We start from the raw sequence: 20,584 nt of genomic DNA, 5'->3' as shown, positions 1-20,584 counted from the left end.
GTAAAAAGCAGCCAGGATGTAAGAATCGGAAGCTAAATTAAGTCTGTTTTATACTTCCAAGCACACACACACACACACACACACACACACACACACACACACACACACACACACACACACACACACACACACACACACACACACACACACACACACACAAGCAGCACACACTTTGCTCTGAGGTGGTTTCTTCTCAGCGGTCTGAAATACAGGTATGGCGGCTCTTCATATACTTTGTGAACAGTTTTCCCATTCAGTTTTACAAGACATTTAACAATGTTGAAGGCCTCTTAGGCTACCAGAGGTAGCGTATCCTTGGAGTTGAAAAGAAGCATTACCCGTACTTACATGGACGGAAATGAAGGGTAGCCTCGAGGCTTTCTCTATCCAATTCGCGTGAGATAACACAATGGACACACTATAAAACAGTAGAGAAGATACTTCTGTGTGTAATTTGTGGTTTAAAGTGGTTTGTCATAGTTACACTTCCTTAGTAGTGCATAACAACGTAATTACCGATTTACAAACTAATTCATGAATTAAAAATACACTAAACTACAGTATAATTATCTAGCTGAATCAATAATAATAGCAATAGCATGAATTTAAACTAAATTATATACATACATGGTTGATTATTTTCCTATTTAGTTACAATGGGATAGTATTAACTGCATGGGTACCTGGTTTTTAGAAGTAGAATAGCATCCACTTGTTTTTTTTTTTGATCTTCAACATACAGCTAGGTCATGGCATCACCAAGCTAGAAGACCCCCAGCCCTCCTCCACCACTGAGTAAGATCATTACAATCCATTCATACCAAGCTTAAGCTTCCTGTTCACCAGCCTGCTGTGCTTATTTTCAAAACATTTAAGGGGCAGTGTACATTAGAGCTCTTGACATTGTTTGATGAAACAATGCAAGTGTCATTCTTGATCCACCAAACTGGTACAGACAAGCTACAGCCACTCAATGTAGTTGTGAACAAATCTACTTGAGATGATTTTATGCATAGTATGCCGAGCAAGTCTGCTATCGTTTACTGCTGACCACACTGTGGACATATACCTGCATCTAAGAAAACAAGAAAATATTAACAGATGGCTGAACATTGAATTTTAAAAAATCCTGCCTGACAATAGTTACAAGGCTAGAGGCCAAACAAAGCAGCATACAGCCACTATTTCACACCACAATAACAAACTCACTGGTGATTTTCTGGAGCCAATGAGTATCTGCCTTCTGCACTATCTTCAGTTGCATGGTCACCAATGAAGCCATACCAAGGTGGAAATTGCATTGGCTACTTTCCTTAGTAGAGCATCATTATTCATATGTCCCAAACTATTAAGAGGGCTCACTGCTGATTCCTGTGGCTTCACATGTTTTCATTGATCTCTGCCCTAAAATATTTATAGTCAGTATTTCTAACTGAGATGATGATTTTAAAGTACCACAAACATATCTGACATGAAAGGGAGTGGAAAGCAAGCAAAAAGTAGGAGAAATTTAGGATCCAGTCTCTCAGTTTTAGTTCTATGCTCTTGAAACTGTCATCTGCTATAATATTATACCTAAGTATAATATTATTTTGTAACAAAAGTATGGAAGGATTTTTTAAAGTATTTGTTCAAATGAGCTATATAATTCTCATGAAAAATAGCAACCTCTTGTGATTAGGTTTTATGAAGTGAAGTAATAACATTATCTAACTTTGTACTTTTAAAGAGAATACCATCAGAAACCAGTACAAGAATTTTTGGGAAGTTTCACAGTTAACTATAGGAAAAGATTACCAACATGCTGGAGGATTTCACTGAGATTTGTTCAATGTTTAAACTATAATATGTGTTATTTATCAGGTGGTGAGCAGTATCTGTGTTAGTTTTCAGCTTCATAAAAACTTGATTTTATTCAACAAAGCCATGGAACATGGTTGCCTACCTTTTTAAGGGACTGTTTGTGGAGTAGATACATGTAGCTACAAAAACTTTTGCATTATCTGATGATGCCTATAAACAATCAGAACATGCCAACACTCCATTAATTATCAGAACATACCATGACCACACTCCTGCAATTAGCTATGGTTTCAAAAAAATCTATTGCGTAGCTCACTAGAGGCTAGGGAGATCAAGATACTCTAATAAAGCAGGCACAGCCATACATAGCTATGCTATAACAAAAAAGGTAACAGAGTAGGTAATGTGAATGTGCATGGTTGTATAATAATGTGCATGGAATTACATTGCATGCACTAGTGAATTGACTGCAGTGGAATGGGATGTATCTACGGTACAGCTCAAATGTAATGTCATCTCATGAGAGTGTGAGTACTTGGAAAACCAGCTAATTACAGTGTGGCACCTGTTTTACTCACGAGTATTCATCCCAAATGAAACGGCATGAATACTCGCCAGCGATATGGGTGCCACACCCTTTAATTAGCTCATTTTTAAATCAGTTGTACTCTCATGAGACGACATTACATTTGAGCAGTACTGTAAATGATCATGATGTGAGCATAGGTAATTTTTTTTTAAGTGTTAAATTGGCTTTTGTCAGTGAGAACTTCAATGAATTACATCAACTGGCTCATAGCAACATCCAGCTATAATCTCATCTACTGAGCTACCAAAGGAGTTGGTATAACTCATAACCAACCAGTTGAATACTTAATTATGGACCTGCATATCAATTTTGCAAAACACATCTTGAGACAGCTTAGCTATTGCACGCAATGAAAAGCTGTGTACTCAGATGTCTCACTACAATTATAGTTTGTCTGATCACAATCTTTTTTAGCTTGACCAATGTAATATGGTAATACATGGAGTAAGTGTCAAAAATAGTGTAACAATGTCATAACATAATGTACAGGAAACAGGTGATTTAAGTTATTACAATGAAGTTTCATGTATTCCACTACAATGGAACACTGAAAAATAGGTTTTAAATACATTTTTTATTTTCAGAGCTGATAAACACAAGTAGGCTATTATTCAAACCTCAAAAGTTTGTTTGAGGTTTAGTCTTGTGGCACCACAAACCATCAACTAATAATACTACCTTTGGTAATGAAGTGGTATGGTGTTCTAACTGTTCTAAGTTATTTGGGCACAGTGTATTTATGGCTCCAAAGATCAGGGACGGATCCAGGAGCTGGCTAGGGGAGGGGCACAAACAGGGCAAGTTGTAGGTGGTTGCATGCATGGGGAAAACCATATTCTCTATAGTTCAGTGCTGCTTTTTTAAAGTAGCAAATAATCACCTCTTAGTGGTGTCTCACTGTTGATATTTGCAATTTTGGCCTTTTCAGATGGTTGTGAAGTCTTAAAACTGTTTAAAAGGCTCTGAATGTCTTAAATAACAGCAACACGATAATTATTTTTAGAGGTGATTAGTACGCATGAAGGTGCTCAGTGACTATTTTACAGTTAGTTTGACTTCGGTTCGCTTTGGTCTCAGGTGAATTTGTAATAAATACTAGTAAAATGTGCATATTTTCGTAAGTTTTAAACTGATCTTGGTTGGCCTGACATAAAATTTACTAGCTGTTTTAATCAGAAGCATGGCTGGCTTGCCCCAAATGCCCCATCCTGGATCCGCCATTGAAGATCTGTTGTGTATTGCATTGCACACTGGATTTGAGAAAAGGGATCTCCGCACACATACAATTGTATTAATTTAGAGGACCATAACTTGGTGTTCAAGAAACATATAAACCTGAAAGTTCCTCCATCCATTAGGCTATGTTGGTGCTCAATACTGGCCAAATTTCAAGTCAATAGCTTTTTCCTAGCTGAAATCATAAGCTGTCAAAGTTGATAAATTGTATTATATAGAAGACCTCTTTTCACAAATCTAGTCACATATTTAAAGAAATCATTGGATTAAACATTTAAAGCAATGCATTTTGGCTCTGGAAATGTAATTACAGTTGCTATCGCACTGTATAACAACTGTTGTCATTTAAATTTATTTTGTGTCTTATGTTTCTTCTATATGTTAACTTTGATATGATCCTAACATGTGGTCAATAACAGTTGGTAAGCTTATAATAGTACTCATGTAGTGCATTAATACTTAAGTGATTTAGTTCATGTATATATCAATCTAATCCAAAACAGCCAAGCTGTAAAAAAGTGTGCGGCCCTCAGAAAGGCTATGGGGAAAAAAGATGTGAAATCCAAGGTGACGGCCAAGAAATGGCTGTGATGGTAGGTTAATGGTAAAAATTTTAATAATGACAATTCAGGTAAATTTTGTGAAGCGGCACAAAAATTCACCTGAATTGTCGTTATTAAAATTTTTACCATTAACCTACCATCACAGCCATTTCTTGGCCGCCACCTTGGATTTCACATCTTTTTTCCCCATAGCCTTTCTGAGGGCCGCACACTTTTTTACAGCTTGACTGTTTTGGATTAGATTTCATTTCTTTTTGTATTTGTATACCCCAAAGCCGGCCTATGGCCAGCTTTGGGACTTTTTTAACCTATGTTTTTTTCTTTACTACAGGAAGAAGAACAGATGAAGTAGATGTACTTTAAATATTTTATCAGTAAATGTACAAATTATATATATAATACATATGTGACCGGATTTGCGAAAAGGGGCCTTCCACACACATTCAATTTGCCAACTTTGACAATTGATAACTTCAGATTGGAAAGAGCTATTGCCTTGAAATTTGGGCAGTGGTGATTTCTTTGCAGCTGAACTCTCTACAAGGTAATTTCTTCTAGCTGATCTCTCTACAGGGAGATTTGTTTGTAGCTGAACTATCTACAAGGTAACTTCTTCTAGCTGATCTCTCTACAGGGTGACTTGTGTGTAGCTGATCTCTATACAGGTTTCTTATTTCTAGCTGATCTCTTGAATTCTGTTCAGGGTGACTGCTCTATTAGGATGACTGCTCTATTAGAGTATCTCGATCTTGCACTTGCTGCACTAAGTTGGATTTCGTGTTATAACTCCGTGGCTTTAAGTCTGATTCTTCTACACCATTGATGAGCCTTTCTAAGATGATTACTCCATCTGTACAACGATTTTGAAAGCATTACCCCAAGCGGTTTATCTGGTAGGCGTGGCAAGCAGTCGTTTTTTTTTATTAGCTAATCTCGATTGCGTAATTGTTACACACTGTTGGTTTTTTCGTTGTATCTTCCTGTTTTTTAGCTCAATTTCTTTCAAACCACAAAAGGTTTGAGGTTCAATAGTTAACCTATTCACCCACCGATTTTCAGCTTCTTTCCATACGCGGTTTACCCTGTAGGCGTGACAACATATTGGTGTTATTTTTTGTGAATAATCGCTCATAACTCTTTGCCTGTTTATCGTATTCCAGCCAAAGTTGGTACTGAGATGCGCCTGTATACCCTCCTTCTGTGTGCCAAATTTCAAAGCAATCGGATATGGCGTTCGTGTTTTATAGCAGTTTTTGTAAGTGTGCGACAAGAAAAAGAAAAAGAAGAAAAAAAATGAAGAAACTGAGCCATTTTTTGAAGTCGCATATCTCGGGAACGTGCAAAGCGATTTCGCTCAAATTTGGAAGGTGGAGTGCTACAGTTGGAGGGCATGTCCACAGCAAAAATCGTCTTGTTTCATCAAGGAAGCACAGAGCTACGGAGGTGCGAAAATTGCGTTTTCTTTCTTCCTGTCAATATACTCACGGGTGTTACGCGCCGGCTTCTTGGGCCGCACGACACACTACCGTGTGTCTTGATATATGCAGTGATCCTTATACCTAGTAATTGGGTGCATTAGATTGGTTCGCACAAATCTCATTGTTCTTTCATCCAGTCTACAGTATGTGCATGTACTCCAAACCAATCTTGTAGCTATTAGTTGCATATCTTATTTTTACAGTTGATTTCTTTGGTTGACTTTACATATATGCATGTTTGAAGCACTCTCATAGTCAAATTCATTATTTTTCAAAAGTTTTCTAAGGGAAGAGAGCATGTGTTCCTAGATTTGCTCTCCACAGTAAGGTATGCCTGCATTTCCAAATTTCATTTGAACACAATCACCACATGTATATAGCAATTATGAGTTGAAAAACACAGTAGAGACTACCCAAGAAAATAATTGCTTATAGTATGCTATTACTCTGCAGTTTGTAATAGTTAATTGTATTGGCTTTCTTTCTTAGCAGCTATTTAAACTGTTATTATTACAATTGTGGTTGTATTGCATTATATAAAAGAAAGGGGCTGTTCATCTGGTTCCGTATGTAATGAAAAATGTTAATAAAAAGGTTGTCAAAATGAAAGAAAAATGTAAAACTTCTGGGGATCCTTGGTTTCTTTTTTACTAGGATGTATAATAACACTAAGCTTAGGTTTGTCTGCTAAGCATAATGATATCCTTCACTGTCTGTATGCAAGTTTTTAAGGTGAGCTAGTGTTGGCCTGACTTCACCAGGACACTTGCTCCAACCCTAGCTCACCTCAAACTCACCAAAACTTACCTTCATGGATAGTCTGATTAAGTTGGCATCCAAAAACAGATGAATAACTACTGTGTATCTATAAACACTGTGGTTTAACTTTATAAATGTAAACAACCTATATAGTGAAGGTCATTAATTTATGTGTAATTACAAGCAGTTAAGGTGTGTATTGTAGCTTGATCAATGATTTGCCTCAGAGAAATAGTTATTTACATCATTAGTTTATTACTAACATTGTATCCCTTTATTTTTATCTACATTTTATCTCAGATTGTGCAACGTAAATGTTTGAAGACAATGATGTTTTCTCTTAATTAACCCCTTCATACTTTTTCCCTTAATAGTTATCTGTATGTACTTAATCACAGACTTGCTGTTCATATCAAGGGCTGATTTAGGGGGGAGGGTGCATGGGGGGCTGGAGCTCCCCCCTTACATGTGCAAATTAGAAAACTACCATGAGCTGCAAATGCATCTTATGCATGCGTGGGCAATGAAAAGATGGAACTAGTCAGGGGAATAACTAGTCTATTCTAAGAATTAGCCAGAGGGGTTCAGAGTTATACTATATGACCTAAAGCTGCTAAAAATCAAAATACTCTAATAGAATAGTCAAATACTCTAATAGAATAGTCAAATACTCTAATAGAACATCCATCATTAAAGCTTCTATAAGATCAGTGTGTAAGCTGAAATTAAACCTCTTCTTCTTCTTGACCCATGCACTACTATCTCACCATTGTGCCCAACATTCTGCCACATACCAATTAAAATTTTTTAGTTACCTTTTATGTACTGAATCATATAAAACATCACTTTAATAATTATTCTTGAAAATCAATTCTGAAAACTACATCTGTTTGATGTATTTTCAGTTGTAGCTATAAACTTGATGCTTGGGTTGAAATGCTTCCTCTTGGAAGGAAAACAGCATTATAGTAAAATTTTTGATATCTATAAAGTTGCTGCAACTATACTTTAAATAAAGATTTAGATGAATGCTAAATAGCTGCCGGATTCAATCTTGTGATAGCTATTTTCCAAAATTTCATGCCCCCAGAATCCCTAGCTAGAGCATCCTACACATCATGAGTGTACAAGTACTCCACACATTGGTGAGTCAACTTGCTCCCTCCATTGACACTTACCACACAAGTCTTCTCATTATTAACTGTTTTGACATTATTGAGCTATGAGACTGTAAAGCATATATATTCTATACTTCAAAACACAATGACAAAATTGGTTAATATTGATCATGTGTAGCTGATGATTTCTCTCCTTTTCTGTTCTGTAAGATGAAAAATACAGATTTTAAACTACTGGCTGTGCATGCCTTTCATAGGACAGCTAGAATTACAACTGCTATAGGGAATAATAATATCACTTGGTTAGTATTGCTTTATATATGTGATCGTCTCAGCAAAAACCTGACCTGTTCGCACAGTTAAATAAATTAATCACTCAGCAATATCAGTAGTGTCCAAGGAATGGACCACCAAAGTTTCAGCCTTCTGTGGTTTGTAGTTTTGGAATTATAGCGATAGACGGTAGGAAGAGCAAGGTAATCAATTTGTAGAGCGATTATACTGAAAATAAACTACAGGCGTTTACATTTGCAGCCATAACTTCCGTTGGGATTAGTCTACAATGTTGCAATGTGGCTTAAAACGTTCACAATGGATCGACACATCAGCCAAGTATAGTATTAGTTAGCCCTGTAGATACTTGCGCATATGGATATGAAGGCGGTTTGGTAGAAGAAACAGTGACAGTATTGTTTATGTTTAACGCATCATAAACAAATGCACATGACACACATACCGTTGGAGCTATAGAGAAACGAAACAAATTTTTAAATTCTCCATGAACAGGCGAATAAGATGGTGTGTAGTTTTAATCAATTTGAGTAATCCTTCTTCGAATACTGGCCCTAGACAAATTTGCATAGTTTTTTGTAGCATACGTAATTTTATAAATTATTATTTTAAATTTCGATTTTCTCAATACGCATGCTTGTACGAACAAATTGAGCTTTTGCTGAGATGGTCACATATTATATAAACATTGTGAGCCACTTAAACAAAGTGGCATACAGTTTTTCAGTCAAGATTATTATCAAATACATCTCAAAAGGCTAAATTAGCAAAAATATTTTCTGGGGGCATGCCCCCAGTCCTTCTCCTAGATAAAGCATGCTACATACACTGAGTGTGCTTTGCACACTGTGCTGCTAGTTTCATCAATCAGTTGTCCCTTTTCTTACCCATGCATTATAAATGTCCCTGGTAGCACCTCCTTTCTGAAATCCTACATTTGCCCCTGCACATAGACATAATTACATTCTTAAAATGGTTTTGTTATTTTAGAAGTAATAAGAATGTACCTTTGCACAATGTATTATTATGCACCAATTTGGTAAGCTGTTACACTAATGATTTGCTTTCACAGTTATCCTTCTGCCAAACTGCTGAGTCTGCTTTCTGTTTTCATGTTTCTGAAGTACTGTAAATCCATAGGAGACAGTCTGTTGCTTTGTTACCTCACTGGCATAGCTGGAATAGCGTAAACTTGATCAACCAGCACAGTTGGTTGGTGCTTAGAGAACTTCTACTGGACATAGCACCTTTGTTCATCTTTCCCTCCATATTTGCTTGTATACGCATTCCACCCACCGCACTAACAATGAACTGCATAGGAGATTAACAAAGCAGTTATGTGCGAGTAACTGAATAACTAACTGACTCCCTTATTAGAGTACTGACTGTTATTTCAGATGCTTTTCTGAGACAATAGATTAGCTAAGTATTTATAACTGGTAAAATAAGTTTGTCTATTATGGTAACATTAAACTTAATGTTTTCAAACACATTTTATTGGGCAATTGGAAACAGTGGAAATGGAAACTGGAAACAGAAAGTGGAAATGGAAAACGGAAATGGTCAAATATTTATTTATTATTTATTGTTAATCAGCAGGACCCTCCAGGGGTATAATGCTGATGTGCAATTACATGTGTACAATTTCAATTAGTTACTTAACTATATAAGTATGTACAACTACGACAAGTTACTTAATTATATACATATGTACAATTACAATAATAAACTATAAAAATACATACAATTACGATAAATTACTTAACTATATACATAAAAGGGGCTAATTTTTGCTTCAATTCTTCAACACAGTCAGTCTCAATAATCTCAGCATCTAATCTATTCCATTCTGGTACAGTTTTTGGGAGGAAGAAATAGTCATATAAATGTACCCAGAGTTGGTAAAACCCTTATTTAGTGGCCACCTCACCTTTTCACAAAGACCACCTCCATACAAAGACTACATTGTGTAATTACATCTCAAAATTGCTAAAACATATACTTAATGACCAGACCACCTCATGGTCACCTTTTATAAAGACCACCCTCTTTACAAAGACCACCTCTTTACATTGTAATAATAGCTAAGTTCCAAACATCTATGGCTTTGTCAAAATGTGAATCCTAGAGTAAAACCCTAACTTAGAGGTAGATTCTTCACATTTTGCAAAGACCACCTCTGTACAAAGACCACATGTAATTAAGTTCTAAAGATAGCTAAGGCATACTTGTTAGTTTAATTGATTAGACCACTTCATGGTCACCTTTTATAGGGAACATCTATTTAAAAAGACCACCTCTGCAAATGGTGATATTGATAAGCTCCAAACATGTATTTTATGACCCACACAAAGGGGTCAATGTCATCTTCCATACTTTGGTACACACTTCACTCAAGTGATGTGGCTATCTGTTTTCCTTATAATTAGTTTGTACCAGAATGTGTCCAAGTCATACAAAAATAGCCCATGCAAGTGAAAAATGAGGTCTCATAAGGAGATGACCTTAATAGCCTAGCATTTTTAGCTGACCAAGCTGTTTTGATAAAGTCATGAAATAGATGTTCAGAACTTTACTATTATTACAATGTGAAGAGGTGGTCTTTGTAAAGAGGGTGGTCTTTATAAAAGGTGACCATGAAGTGGTCTGGTCATTAAGTGTGTCTTACAATGTGGTCTTTGTATGGAGGTGGTCTTTGTAAAAAGGTGGTCTTTAAGAGGTGGCCACTAAACAAGGGTTTTACTCTGGGTACATTTATATGACAATTTGACCATTTCCGTTTTCCATTTCCACTTTCGTTTCCAGTTTCCATTTCCACTGTTTCCAATTGCCCCATTTTATTCTGAAAATTATGTAAGGATACCTTATAGGTGATCGCTTATAAGTCAGATAAGACTTTTGGTAACTAAGCATTTTAGGAGAAAAATGTTTTAATTAGCTACTCAGTTAATACTTTTGAAGGTAGTAAGATTGCTGCATATTTTAATTAATAAGTGTATGTGCATTACCATAATACCATATGAACAGAAATTTTGGCATAGAATTAAAATTGATGACTTGGCGGACACTTGCAAAATTGCCAATTAAAATCTAATCATATTTTATTACCTGTGTTTGTAATATTGAACAGGCATGACATCAAGTGAGAAACAAGATAGTGTATCTAGTCTGCAGATAATCAAACAATTCTATGATATCTAGGGCTGAGCAATACTGCCATTTTAGTATCACGATCGATACTAAAGCCACTATTCATGATACTGAATAGTTCACGATACTTACAAATAAGTCAATCATAGCTGGTGCTACATAGCATATTGCTCAGCATTCCTGCAGGAAGTCCTTATAGGTGATAGCAAACTAGCCACTATCATCCTTGTTTACAGTAACAGTTATTGTTACACATGCTTTGAGGTTGTTATGGTGTTCACACCTCTCTGCAGGGGAAACCAGATGGGTGGACTTTATCATTTCCAAGGATTCTTAGCCTAGTACTGCATAACAAATGGATTTTTAATGACAGTAATGTACAGGCATGGTATCACGATAGTTAATAACAAAATATCGCGATATCGATACTTTCAAAATATCGCGATATATCGCTAAAACGGTAGTATCGCTCAGCCCTAATGATAAGGAATAAGGTCATACCTACTCTTTTGCCGGAAGGAAGCAAAGATGTTAATGGCTTGCATGGAGAATTAATGTTCCCCAATCAAATTATTTCCTTTTGCTGCACTGGCTATGAATTGAATAAATCTCCATCCTCCATTTCACATGAAAGAGTCTCTACAGTATGCAGGCCAATACATCTATACATCTTTAAACAAAAAGCCACATAGCCAGGTACACAATTTATGAGACTTGACTGTATGAGACATTCCTTTTGTCAAATTAAGTTCTCACCCAAATGCAAATTAAGCTCTTATCAAATGCAAGTTATTATTAATCAAGCGCCAAATATTCTGCTGTCCAAAGTTTCTGCTTATAGGGTAATTGCACCACTTTTTTATATCAGACTAGATACATAGTTGATTTCATGGTAACAGAAGATATTATGTGTGTTAGGTTACTAAAAGTGTATACATACATTTTTTTATTTTTCTATGTTAAATGTAAATGATTCATGATGCTACTTGATTCTAGATGGTAAGTTTCATTAATACATACACTAAATTGTTTGTTTTATGTCAAGAAGTGGTAATGTCTACTGATTCTGTGAACATATATCCACTGACATTAAATATTACAGTTTAAAACATACGTTATCAACAGGATAACACAATTTTCATGCATGCATAGCTCTGTACTGCATTTACACCAAATAGGATGGTTTTGCTATGAAAATACCCTCACCTTTAGCAGTCCACATACCAAATTTGCTACAGGAATTCCCAATATACATATAAACCTTCAAAAATCTACATAATTACGTACCTTGTTTTTTCTTCATCTGTTTGCACACTTAAAAAAGCTGCCGTAAATGGAAACACATTATCTGATACCTTGAAATTTGGTATCAAGTTTGATTTCAATGCGATAAATAGTCACGGAGTATTCACATAAGTATGACCAATATTTTGTCATGCCTACAGGGTACATGGCTTATGGGAAGAAGCTCTAAATTAGTACATCAGTAGATTAGCCATTGCATTTCAAACCTTTTGATTGATAAAAATGAGGATACAATTATGATAGTGTGTCATGCAGCCAAGGAAAGCCATGCATTCAGGCATGTAACAGTCAAGAGTATATTTTACAGGAACCAAGAAATAGCAATTTTCACGCATTTTTACCTCAGTGTTGGCTGAACAGAAGTAACCCTTATTTCTGTGTAACATCCCTCCAGGTGGGACATCTTCCATACCAAATTTGAGTTAAATTGGTCCGGCCATATGTTTCAAACTTCATCTTATTTTCTCTTCATTTTACACATTAATTATTTTTCTTATAGCATCACTTACAAAAATTTCCATAAAGCCTTTTGGATTCATTTCAAATTTGGAGAATAAATTTAAAAAGCATAATATAGTGCATTTACCTCCCAATTTATGTATAGTAAAAGTGTTGAAAAAGTTACAAGCAATTTTCAAAAATTACAAGCATAATTTTTTTTGTCACACCTGCAGGGTAAACTACTTAAAGAAGCAAGTTAAAACTTGGCATAAATATAGGCTGATGAAAGAACTGATAGTATTAGCTAAGGGATATAAAGCAAAAAACCAAACATGTGAAACAAGCATGATTGAGATACTCTAATAGAAAAGTAAAAGATGTGTGTGAAAAACATCAGAAAAAAATTGTTCAGAGACCTTCGCACCTAAATGCTTAAACCCTTTACCATTCTGCTACTGCTGTCAGTTGCTCATCTCTCATAAAGCTACAGTATACTGGAAGTCATTTAAAATCCAATTAAATGTATCCTGCACTAACTACGGTTCTAGCACACAGACCCTGCATATTACACACTGATGTTTGATTGCAGCAAACTATCCTCTACTCTCAGCTATAATTCAAACATACAAGCTCTTTATTTGCCCCAAGTTACATCACCAGTTACCAACACCTTTGAAGTAAGTATTCAGGCTTAACTTGCAATAAACAGAACATGGATTAAGCCACTATTGCAACATTGGATATTAGTACAGACTACTAGTAACACAGAAAACTATACAGCTTTAACATAGTGGAGCTATTAACAATAACAATTTTCTTTTCATCTATGAAGTTGTGAAACACCTCCTGTAGTATTCGTTACAGCAACAAAAGCCATTTCTTTACATGATTGGTTACTATGCTTATGTATATTACACAATGTAGTGCAAATAACGGAGGTCTTACTCACTTAGTATGCAAGAGAATACTGACAAAGAAGTGCTCTACTCACCATTTAGGATACTATACTATAGCCACTGATTAGCCTTGCCAGAAAAATTTCATGCAAACAATATGAATCCTCTTTAAAACATTCTTTTCCGCTCTACTTACTTATGTGAATGTCTTCCTCTCTGAACAATAATGAATTTCTTCTTTCTTCAAAACCACATGCATGCTGTAATGCACATAGTGGCTATAATTATTGTATTTCATAAATTTAATTGCATGATGCAATAAAAGAATTCTTATGGTAACATTATGGCTTCTTTTTTCTGAAGGCTTTCATTAGTTGAGTTTCCTGTATATCGTAACCTTAACTTCTAGTGTAGTTATTACACAAGAATAATGTAATGTCATAGACCTATCCATGGAAACAGAATGTTCTAGAACATTCTATGTGCATTGCACTAGAAGTGCTGAGAAAAAACTACACTGTATTAGTGTACTACAAAAAATTAATAATTAGAACAGAAATACAAGAGTAGCAAACAAACCAAACAAAACAAAAAGAAAACATACAGGAGTAACATGACTGAGATACTTTAATATAGCAGTTGGCCTCACTGCGATTTGTTGTCATGTCTTTGCTGGCTAAACCAATTATGTAAACTAGTTAAATTATCTTGCACATGTCAGGTAACTATCAAGGTAGAGTGGAACCTCCCTTATCTGGACCTATATTATCCAGGCACATCCATTGTTCAGACAGCCCAAATTGGTCATGTGATTTGTAGTCTATTGAAATTGAGTTAGCACAAGGAGGGAGCCTAAAAGTTGCTGCTTACTTGTTTGGAGGCTTGTTTATGTATATGTTAAAGCATAGCCGCGAGTGCTATATGAAAAATAAAGTATGAGGTGCGCGGCCGAAATGCTAATAAAGCACGAGGTGAAGCCGAGTGCTTTATTAGCATCGAGGCCAAGTGCCGAGTACTTTATTTTTCATATAGCGCGAGCAAGGCTATGCTTTAAATGATTTATGGAACTTTCTAGTCGTGTAGCTTCACCATACACTAGGACTCGCAATTAGCATGCGTTGCACGAATTATTAGCAGCCTGAATGCACACAAACTAGTTTAACAAAGTAAAACTCACGCGTATTTCACCATAGTTTGGCATGGTAGACATTCATCCCATATTTTGGCCAGTTTAGCTCGCAACCCACAATCGATTTTATTGTGAGTCATGGGGTGAAATATTTCTGTGATATCTCCAGGACTTGTCCGTTTACATTAAAAATCATAACAGCAATGTTACCTTCTCCCACCCATCATCGAAGCATTGAGGTATGTCTATAAAAGCAATCCACTGGTATAACTCGTGTTGGCTGGGGTGATTGATCACTCAGCGCGGCGAGGCTACCAGCCTTCACCGACTTGGGTGATTAGTCATACTGGCGTTAGCCCCGTAGGCTATTAGCCTGCACTAGAGCACGTGGGAAACTGTGCTTTATTGCCCACAAAGAGTGCTTTATTGCACCACAAAGAGTGCTTTATTGAATGAATAAAGCACTCTTTGCAGTGCAATAAAGTACTCTTCATGGTCGATGAAGCTGTTGGCTGGCTGAGAGTGTACTTTATGAAATTTAAAGTACACTTTTTCCTTTGATCTCGCCCATACAAAGTTCTATAACATACAATACAATAGTTACTGTATAGTAGGGACCACAAAGGAGTAGGCGTGGCCCACGGAATAATATCACCCAAATCAATCTTCCCTGACAAGGATGAGGCAGTATTATTTAGGTAAAACTAAGCCCAAACAAACTTTCAGATTGACCCGAAACGCTTTCAACAAGTTGCTACAGAATTTAAAAATAATTTATTTAATGGAACTTTCTACTGACTGATTGACTGACTGACTGCCTGATGCTTTCAGACGAGCGTACCTCGATAATGGCTAAGGCTACGAGATTGATTTTTTCACTGTTCGACATCGCTTCAGCCCGACTGGTTCCTTTTGGCATACCACAGTACGTACAATGGACTTACCAGTGTCCTCCTTTGTGTCCCATTCATCTTTGCTGACAGTGAAAAGTGTTGATTTGGTGGTAGCACGTGATGGCTTCCCTTCGTAATGGAAATCGTCCGTATTTTTCGTAGTGGCTATTTTTATTGCAGAGGTGCTTTTCGAACAGTTCTTGATTTGTACTGCTGTGTAACGGGTTGAGCATAGTAGACAATGAAGCATAATGGATACTTCACTTTCAGATGATAATTACTATAACTGGGGTGTGCGGCACCATTTCTTTCTTTTAGTATATGCGTGGATTGCAGAGGTGCTTTTCGAGCAGTTCTTGATCCGAAATGCTGTGTAACCAGTTGAACATAGCTGACAACGAAGCATAATGGATACTTCACTTTTTAGACGATAATTGATATAGCTGGGGCACGCGGTGCCATTTCAGATGTGGTATGCGTGGGTTCACCAGTCATAATAATTATGTACAAAATAAGTACACAGAAAAATTTGGAATTTTCAACTAGAGTAAGGACCATAGCATATCAATAAAAAGTACTGAAACAAGTTGGAGTAGGCACGATATTAAATTACAGTAAAACAATAAGAAGTGTTATATCCCTACTGTGCATTTGATGTGCTATGGTCCCTACTCTAGTTGAAAATTCCAAATTTTTCTGTGTACTTGTTCTACTAAAATAACTACCACTTGGTTGCTAGGTGATAAAACATTTTTATATCCCAGGGGAGTGACCATGAATGTTCTGTAATAACTTCCTACTAAACTGTATAGTACAAATTGATAGCAATAATAGCATTTAAAACAGTTACTTCAGCTTCATTTCTTAGTTACGGACATTTCTGTGATACAGACAATAATATGTACCAGACTGCCCAGATAAGAGGGGTTTCAATGTAACTATCTTTGGTGGAAATCTGCTAAATATACATGATTTGTAATGTGAAATCCAACCATACATGCATTTACCAAGTGAATTTCAAGATATCTTTATAAACCAGCCATATACATGTGGCATTCAGCAGCTATTATATTAGTACAATGTCTCTTAAAACTTAGTTATGCAAACAAATGTTTGTCAGATTCATAGCAAACTTAGTATGCAAATTCACCTTTATTGTAACCAGATTTTACAAAACCGATCCAAATCGCACATCAGAAAAATCAAACTAACACCATCAGTGGATAGCTACACTATCGTACTAGTAGTTTTGACACTCAGTACCACTCAAACTACTCGAGGCTGGTTTCAACAGGCGTCTTTTCTGGATGGTGTGTAGAGCTTGAGTGGTGGTTTTAGGCCTTGTGAAGGACCTGGCTTGGCAAGAACCAGTGGTTTACTGGTGGACAGCCTGATAATGTTGGCAAGACGTTTTTCTTTGGACTTTGCTACATATCAGCCACTAAGGAGCCAGCACAGCCCTGTAATCTCGTCTCTGGACTCCATTTGTGGTCTGCCTCCATTTTGAGGTCTAACCCTTGCCCATCCTGCCACCCCCCCACCCCTTTGTGAGCACTCGTGATGCTACTTTGTTTGTCCAACAGCTCAGATTTTTGGCGGGAAACTCTACAAGCAGCTACATGTACTGGAAGTGGCTTGAAAGGTAACAGATTGATGCATCTTTGGCAAGTTTCATATGTGTGCTTGTTATCCTTGGGGAGTTATGCTAGCTTGAATTCTTTAAAATCATTTATCTCAAAACTTCTAATGTGCAATTTGGATCGTTTTTCCAAAATCCAGTCACATATGCTCTTTATCTGCTCCAGCTTTCAAGGTACGTGTGTGCATTTTATAGCGAAGTGTAAAAGGAATAATTTTGGCCCACATAGATGACCCCTTTAGAAGAAAGGTTGAAATTTTAGCTGTCTATACCTTGTGAACAGCTGGAGTAAATTCAATCAAATATTCTGTGTGACCTAACACAGCTATAGTACAAAATAGTGTGTTGTGTGAAGAAGGAAACATGGAGCTATCCATGTGTGAAAATTGTGTTTTCTTCTTGTCAATATAGGCACTGTGCATGTGGCATGCCAGCATTCATACACTAATATGTGTCTTGAAATATCAGTAATTCAATCTAAAGTGTGTTCATGGTTTGGCTATTCATCCCTCCCATATTTGTCACAATAATAGCCATAAGATCTCCTGATATATAATGTTGCAAATAATATCTGTTTAGCTTCATAATAAAGTACTGCTTTGGGATGGTTATCTACAGCCATTTAAATTTATAAAAATAATGTTATAGTATACCTAAAATTAATTTGAGTACATTTATAGAAATTAACCCTGACATTACAGTTATATCACTGCATATGGTTTTGTTTGATATTAACAAAGTAGAAGTTGGTGTAAAATGCAATTATTTCAGATGACATTACCAAAAAGGCCCTACTTCCAATATCTGAAAAGATTACAAGTTCACTCTTCATTGATGATGTGCCAGACTTTTTGATGTGTGAAATCTGCATGGATGTATTGAACGAGCCATTACTCACTACCTGCTGTGGTCAAAGCTATTGCCGGGAGTGTGTAAACCAGCTGCGCCAAAACACCTGCCCCCATTGCCGTGATCCTCTCAACACCATTGAGGATAAAAAAAGTAGCAGGATATTGAGCAATACAAAAATTAAATGTCCATATCATCTTTTCAACAAGTGTAAATGGAATGGAAACACATCAGATCTCAAGAGCCATTTGACCACTTGCCAGTTCAAACCAGTTACATGTGCCAAGAAATGTGGTGTGAGTCGCGAGAGGAAAAATATTGATCGACATCTTAAGACCGAGTGTGATCTGCGCTCTCAATATTGCCAGTACTGCAATAAAGAAGTAGTGCATAAAGAAATGAGTGGCCATGTTGCAGAATGTCCTATATTTCCACTTGATTGCCCAAATGGTTGCTCTCAATCAAAAATCCTGCGTCAAGACATGAAGAAACACATCGAGAAGTGTCCACTGGAAATAGTCAGCTGTGAGTTTGCCAAGTTTGGATGCAATGTCAAGCCAAAACGTCAAGAGCTTAGCAATCACAATGCCTCCAATATGGGTGATCATGTTGTTTTGCTAGCACGTGCAATTGCCATCAAAGATGAGAAAATCAATCAACTTGAGAACAAGGTGATCACTTTAGAGACAAAACTTAAGAATAAACGTATTATATAAGACTGCTAGCTACTGACAGCATATATTACTGGTAGTGTTTGATCTAGTTTTTTTGTGCTTTAATTTCACAGTAGGTTTAAGATTTTGACAGTAGTTTTCATTTTTTGCAGGTTTGTAGTTGTGTTTACCTAATGTGCTAGGTTTAATACTTTACATCTATATTTACATTTGGGGATAGCCATAGGTAAACTGATACTGCATGTGTCTAACAAAGTAATGACACTGAAAATTCCAGCATTAAATTATTTGTACTAATTATACCCACTAATCAATATTATTCCTTGCTTTAATCCCTCTTTATTGCACTGGGCAGTCTCTGTGTTGACATGTGTGGTTACATTTTTATCCAAATGCACTTAGTTATAATTGTAGGAGTGCATCTAGCTATAGTTTCATTTGAAACAATGTGGTATATACTTTTAAAAGTTGCACAATGTTAATTATAGCATTACAATTTCCATTTGTCATTAGCACTCTCAATCAAGGTGTTAAAGCACAAAAGTGTTCTAGGATGGAATCCCAGACTCCTGCCATGTAGTTGATCTCATGCTAGGACCAGCACACTAAGGGTTGCATTTCCCTGTGTTCTATGTTGCACACTCATCATCTAACTCACATTACTTTGGAAAGCAGTCACCAAAGCTGAATCATCCATGATAGTTGTCAATCTAATGATAGTTCATGGAATGATTGGCAGTATGATTTTAATGCAGGAATAGCAAGGGCGGACATTATTTAAGGGGGGTCTGGGTGGAGGGTCAAGTTGATTGATGATGCCATGGTCTAGCTGTAAGTTGAAGACCAAAAAGGTCACTACCTGCTAAAAATAGTTGCCCTCCACCAACTATACTATATCTCCTTATTTATAGCTACATATGTAGCTTGCTACACTGCTCCTCTAAGAATACTGTGACTGCTCTATTAGAGTATATACTTCAATCTTGATTGCTCTATTATAGTATCTAAATTATTGATGCTATTGAGCTAGGCTCTCCATCACAGCTATAGATAATTTTAGGGGGGCTAAGCCCCCATAATTTTTTCACAGGGGTTGCAGCTCCCGTTCTCTGCTGCCCCTGAAGAATAGACCGTTTTACCATAAAGTTGTGTTAACAACTTTCAAGTGTAGCACAATAAGCACATGCTAAATTTATAATTATGAGCATAAGTAAGCATGTTTATCACTGCAATGACTCCTTCATAATTAACTCTATAATAATTATCTATATTCACTAGTTACATTGTGCTCAATAAGTAGACAAACTGCCAGATCTTTCATTTCTTATTCCAGCTCCTGCATACATTTCCCACAATCATCCTATTAAGCTATATAGTGAGGTGTACCATATATACTTGTATATTAGCCTACTCACATTCTATAGGTCACTTCAAGAACAAATTGTGTGATTAGTCTATTACATTACATGCATGTAGTTTACAGTAAACAAATCATACATGTGCATGACCACATGCTTAAATAAATTAGGTCACATAAACTCAATCATCAGTTTCTCATCCATCAATACTCAAAATATTGTGCAAGCTTATAGCCAGTTATTCTTTACAAACTAGTTGGCTGAATTGATACCCCAAATGATTTGTAATGCTACATTTTAGTCTGCTCTAGCCATGCATTTATATACTCTAAAATAGAGCATTCAGTACAGATTATAGCCACTGTTCTCATTACACTGCTTGGTCTAAATCATTTACATTTATTATATGTTGA

General features: G+C 36.3%; 1 protein-coding gene across 2 annotated transcripts; it reads left to right on the top strand.

Annotated features, from left to right (window-relative positions):
• The first annotated feature begins 3,830 nt into the window (after positions 1 to 3,830).
• On the top strand, positions 3,831 to 19,016 carry LOC136239440 (TNF receptor-associated factor 5-like). Of its 2 annotated transcripts, none has more exons than XM_066030180.1 (2): positions 3,831 to 4,050; positions 18,062 to 19,016. In XM_066030180.1, the coding sequence occupies exons 1-2, from the start codon at positions 4,032 to 4,034 to the stop codon at positions 18,853 to 18,855; spliced, it is 813 nt and encodes a 270-aa protein (XP_065886252.1). In that variant the 5' UTR covers positions 3,831 to 4,031; the 3' UTR covers positions 18,856 to 19,016. The 2 variants fall into 2 exon arrangements, 1 of the variants encoding a protein (XP_065886252.1); XR_010693469.1 differs by lacking the exon at positions 3,831 to 4,050 and adding an exon at positions 11,703 to 11,986.
• The last annotated feature ends 1,568 nt before the right edge of the window (positions 19,017 to 20,584 follow it).

Source organism: Dysidea avara, chromosome 11 (genome assembly GCF_963678975.1).
Source record: "Dysidea avara chromosome 11, odDysAvar1.4, whole genome shotgun sequence".
NCBI lineage: Eukaryota > Metazoa > Porifera > Demospongiae > Dictyoceratida > Dysideidae > Dysidea > Dysidea avara.
Note: the sequence above shows the minus strand (reverse complement) of the source record. Positions and strands in the feature narration are given on the sequence as shown.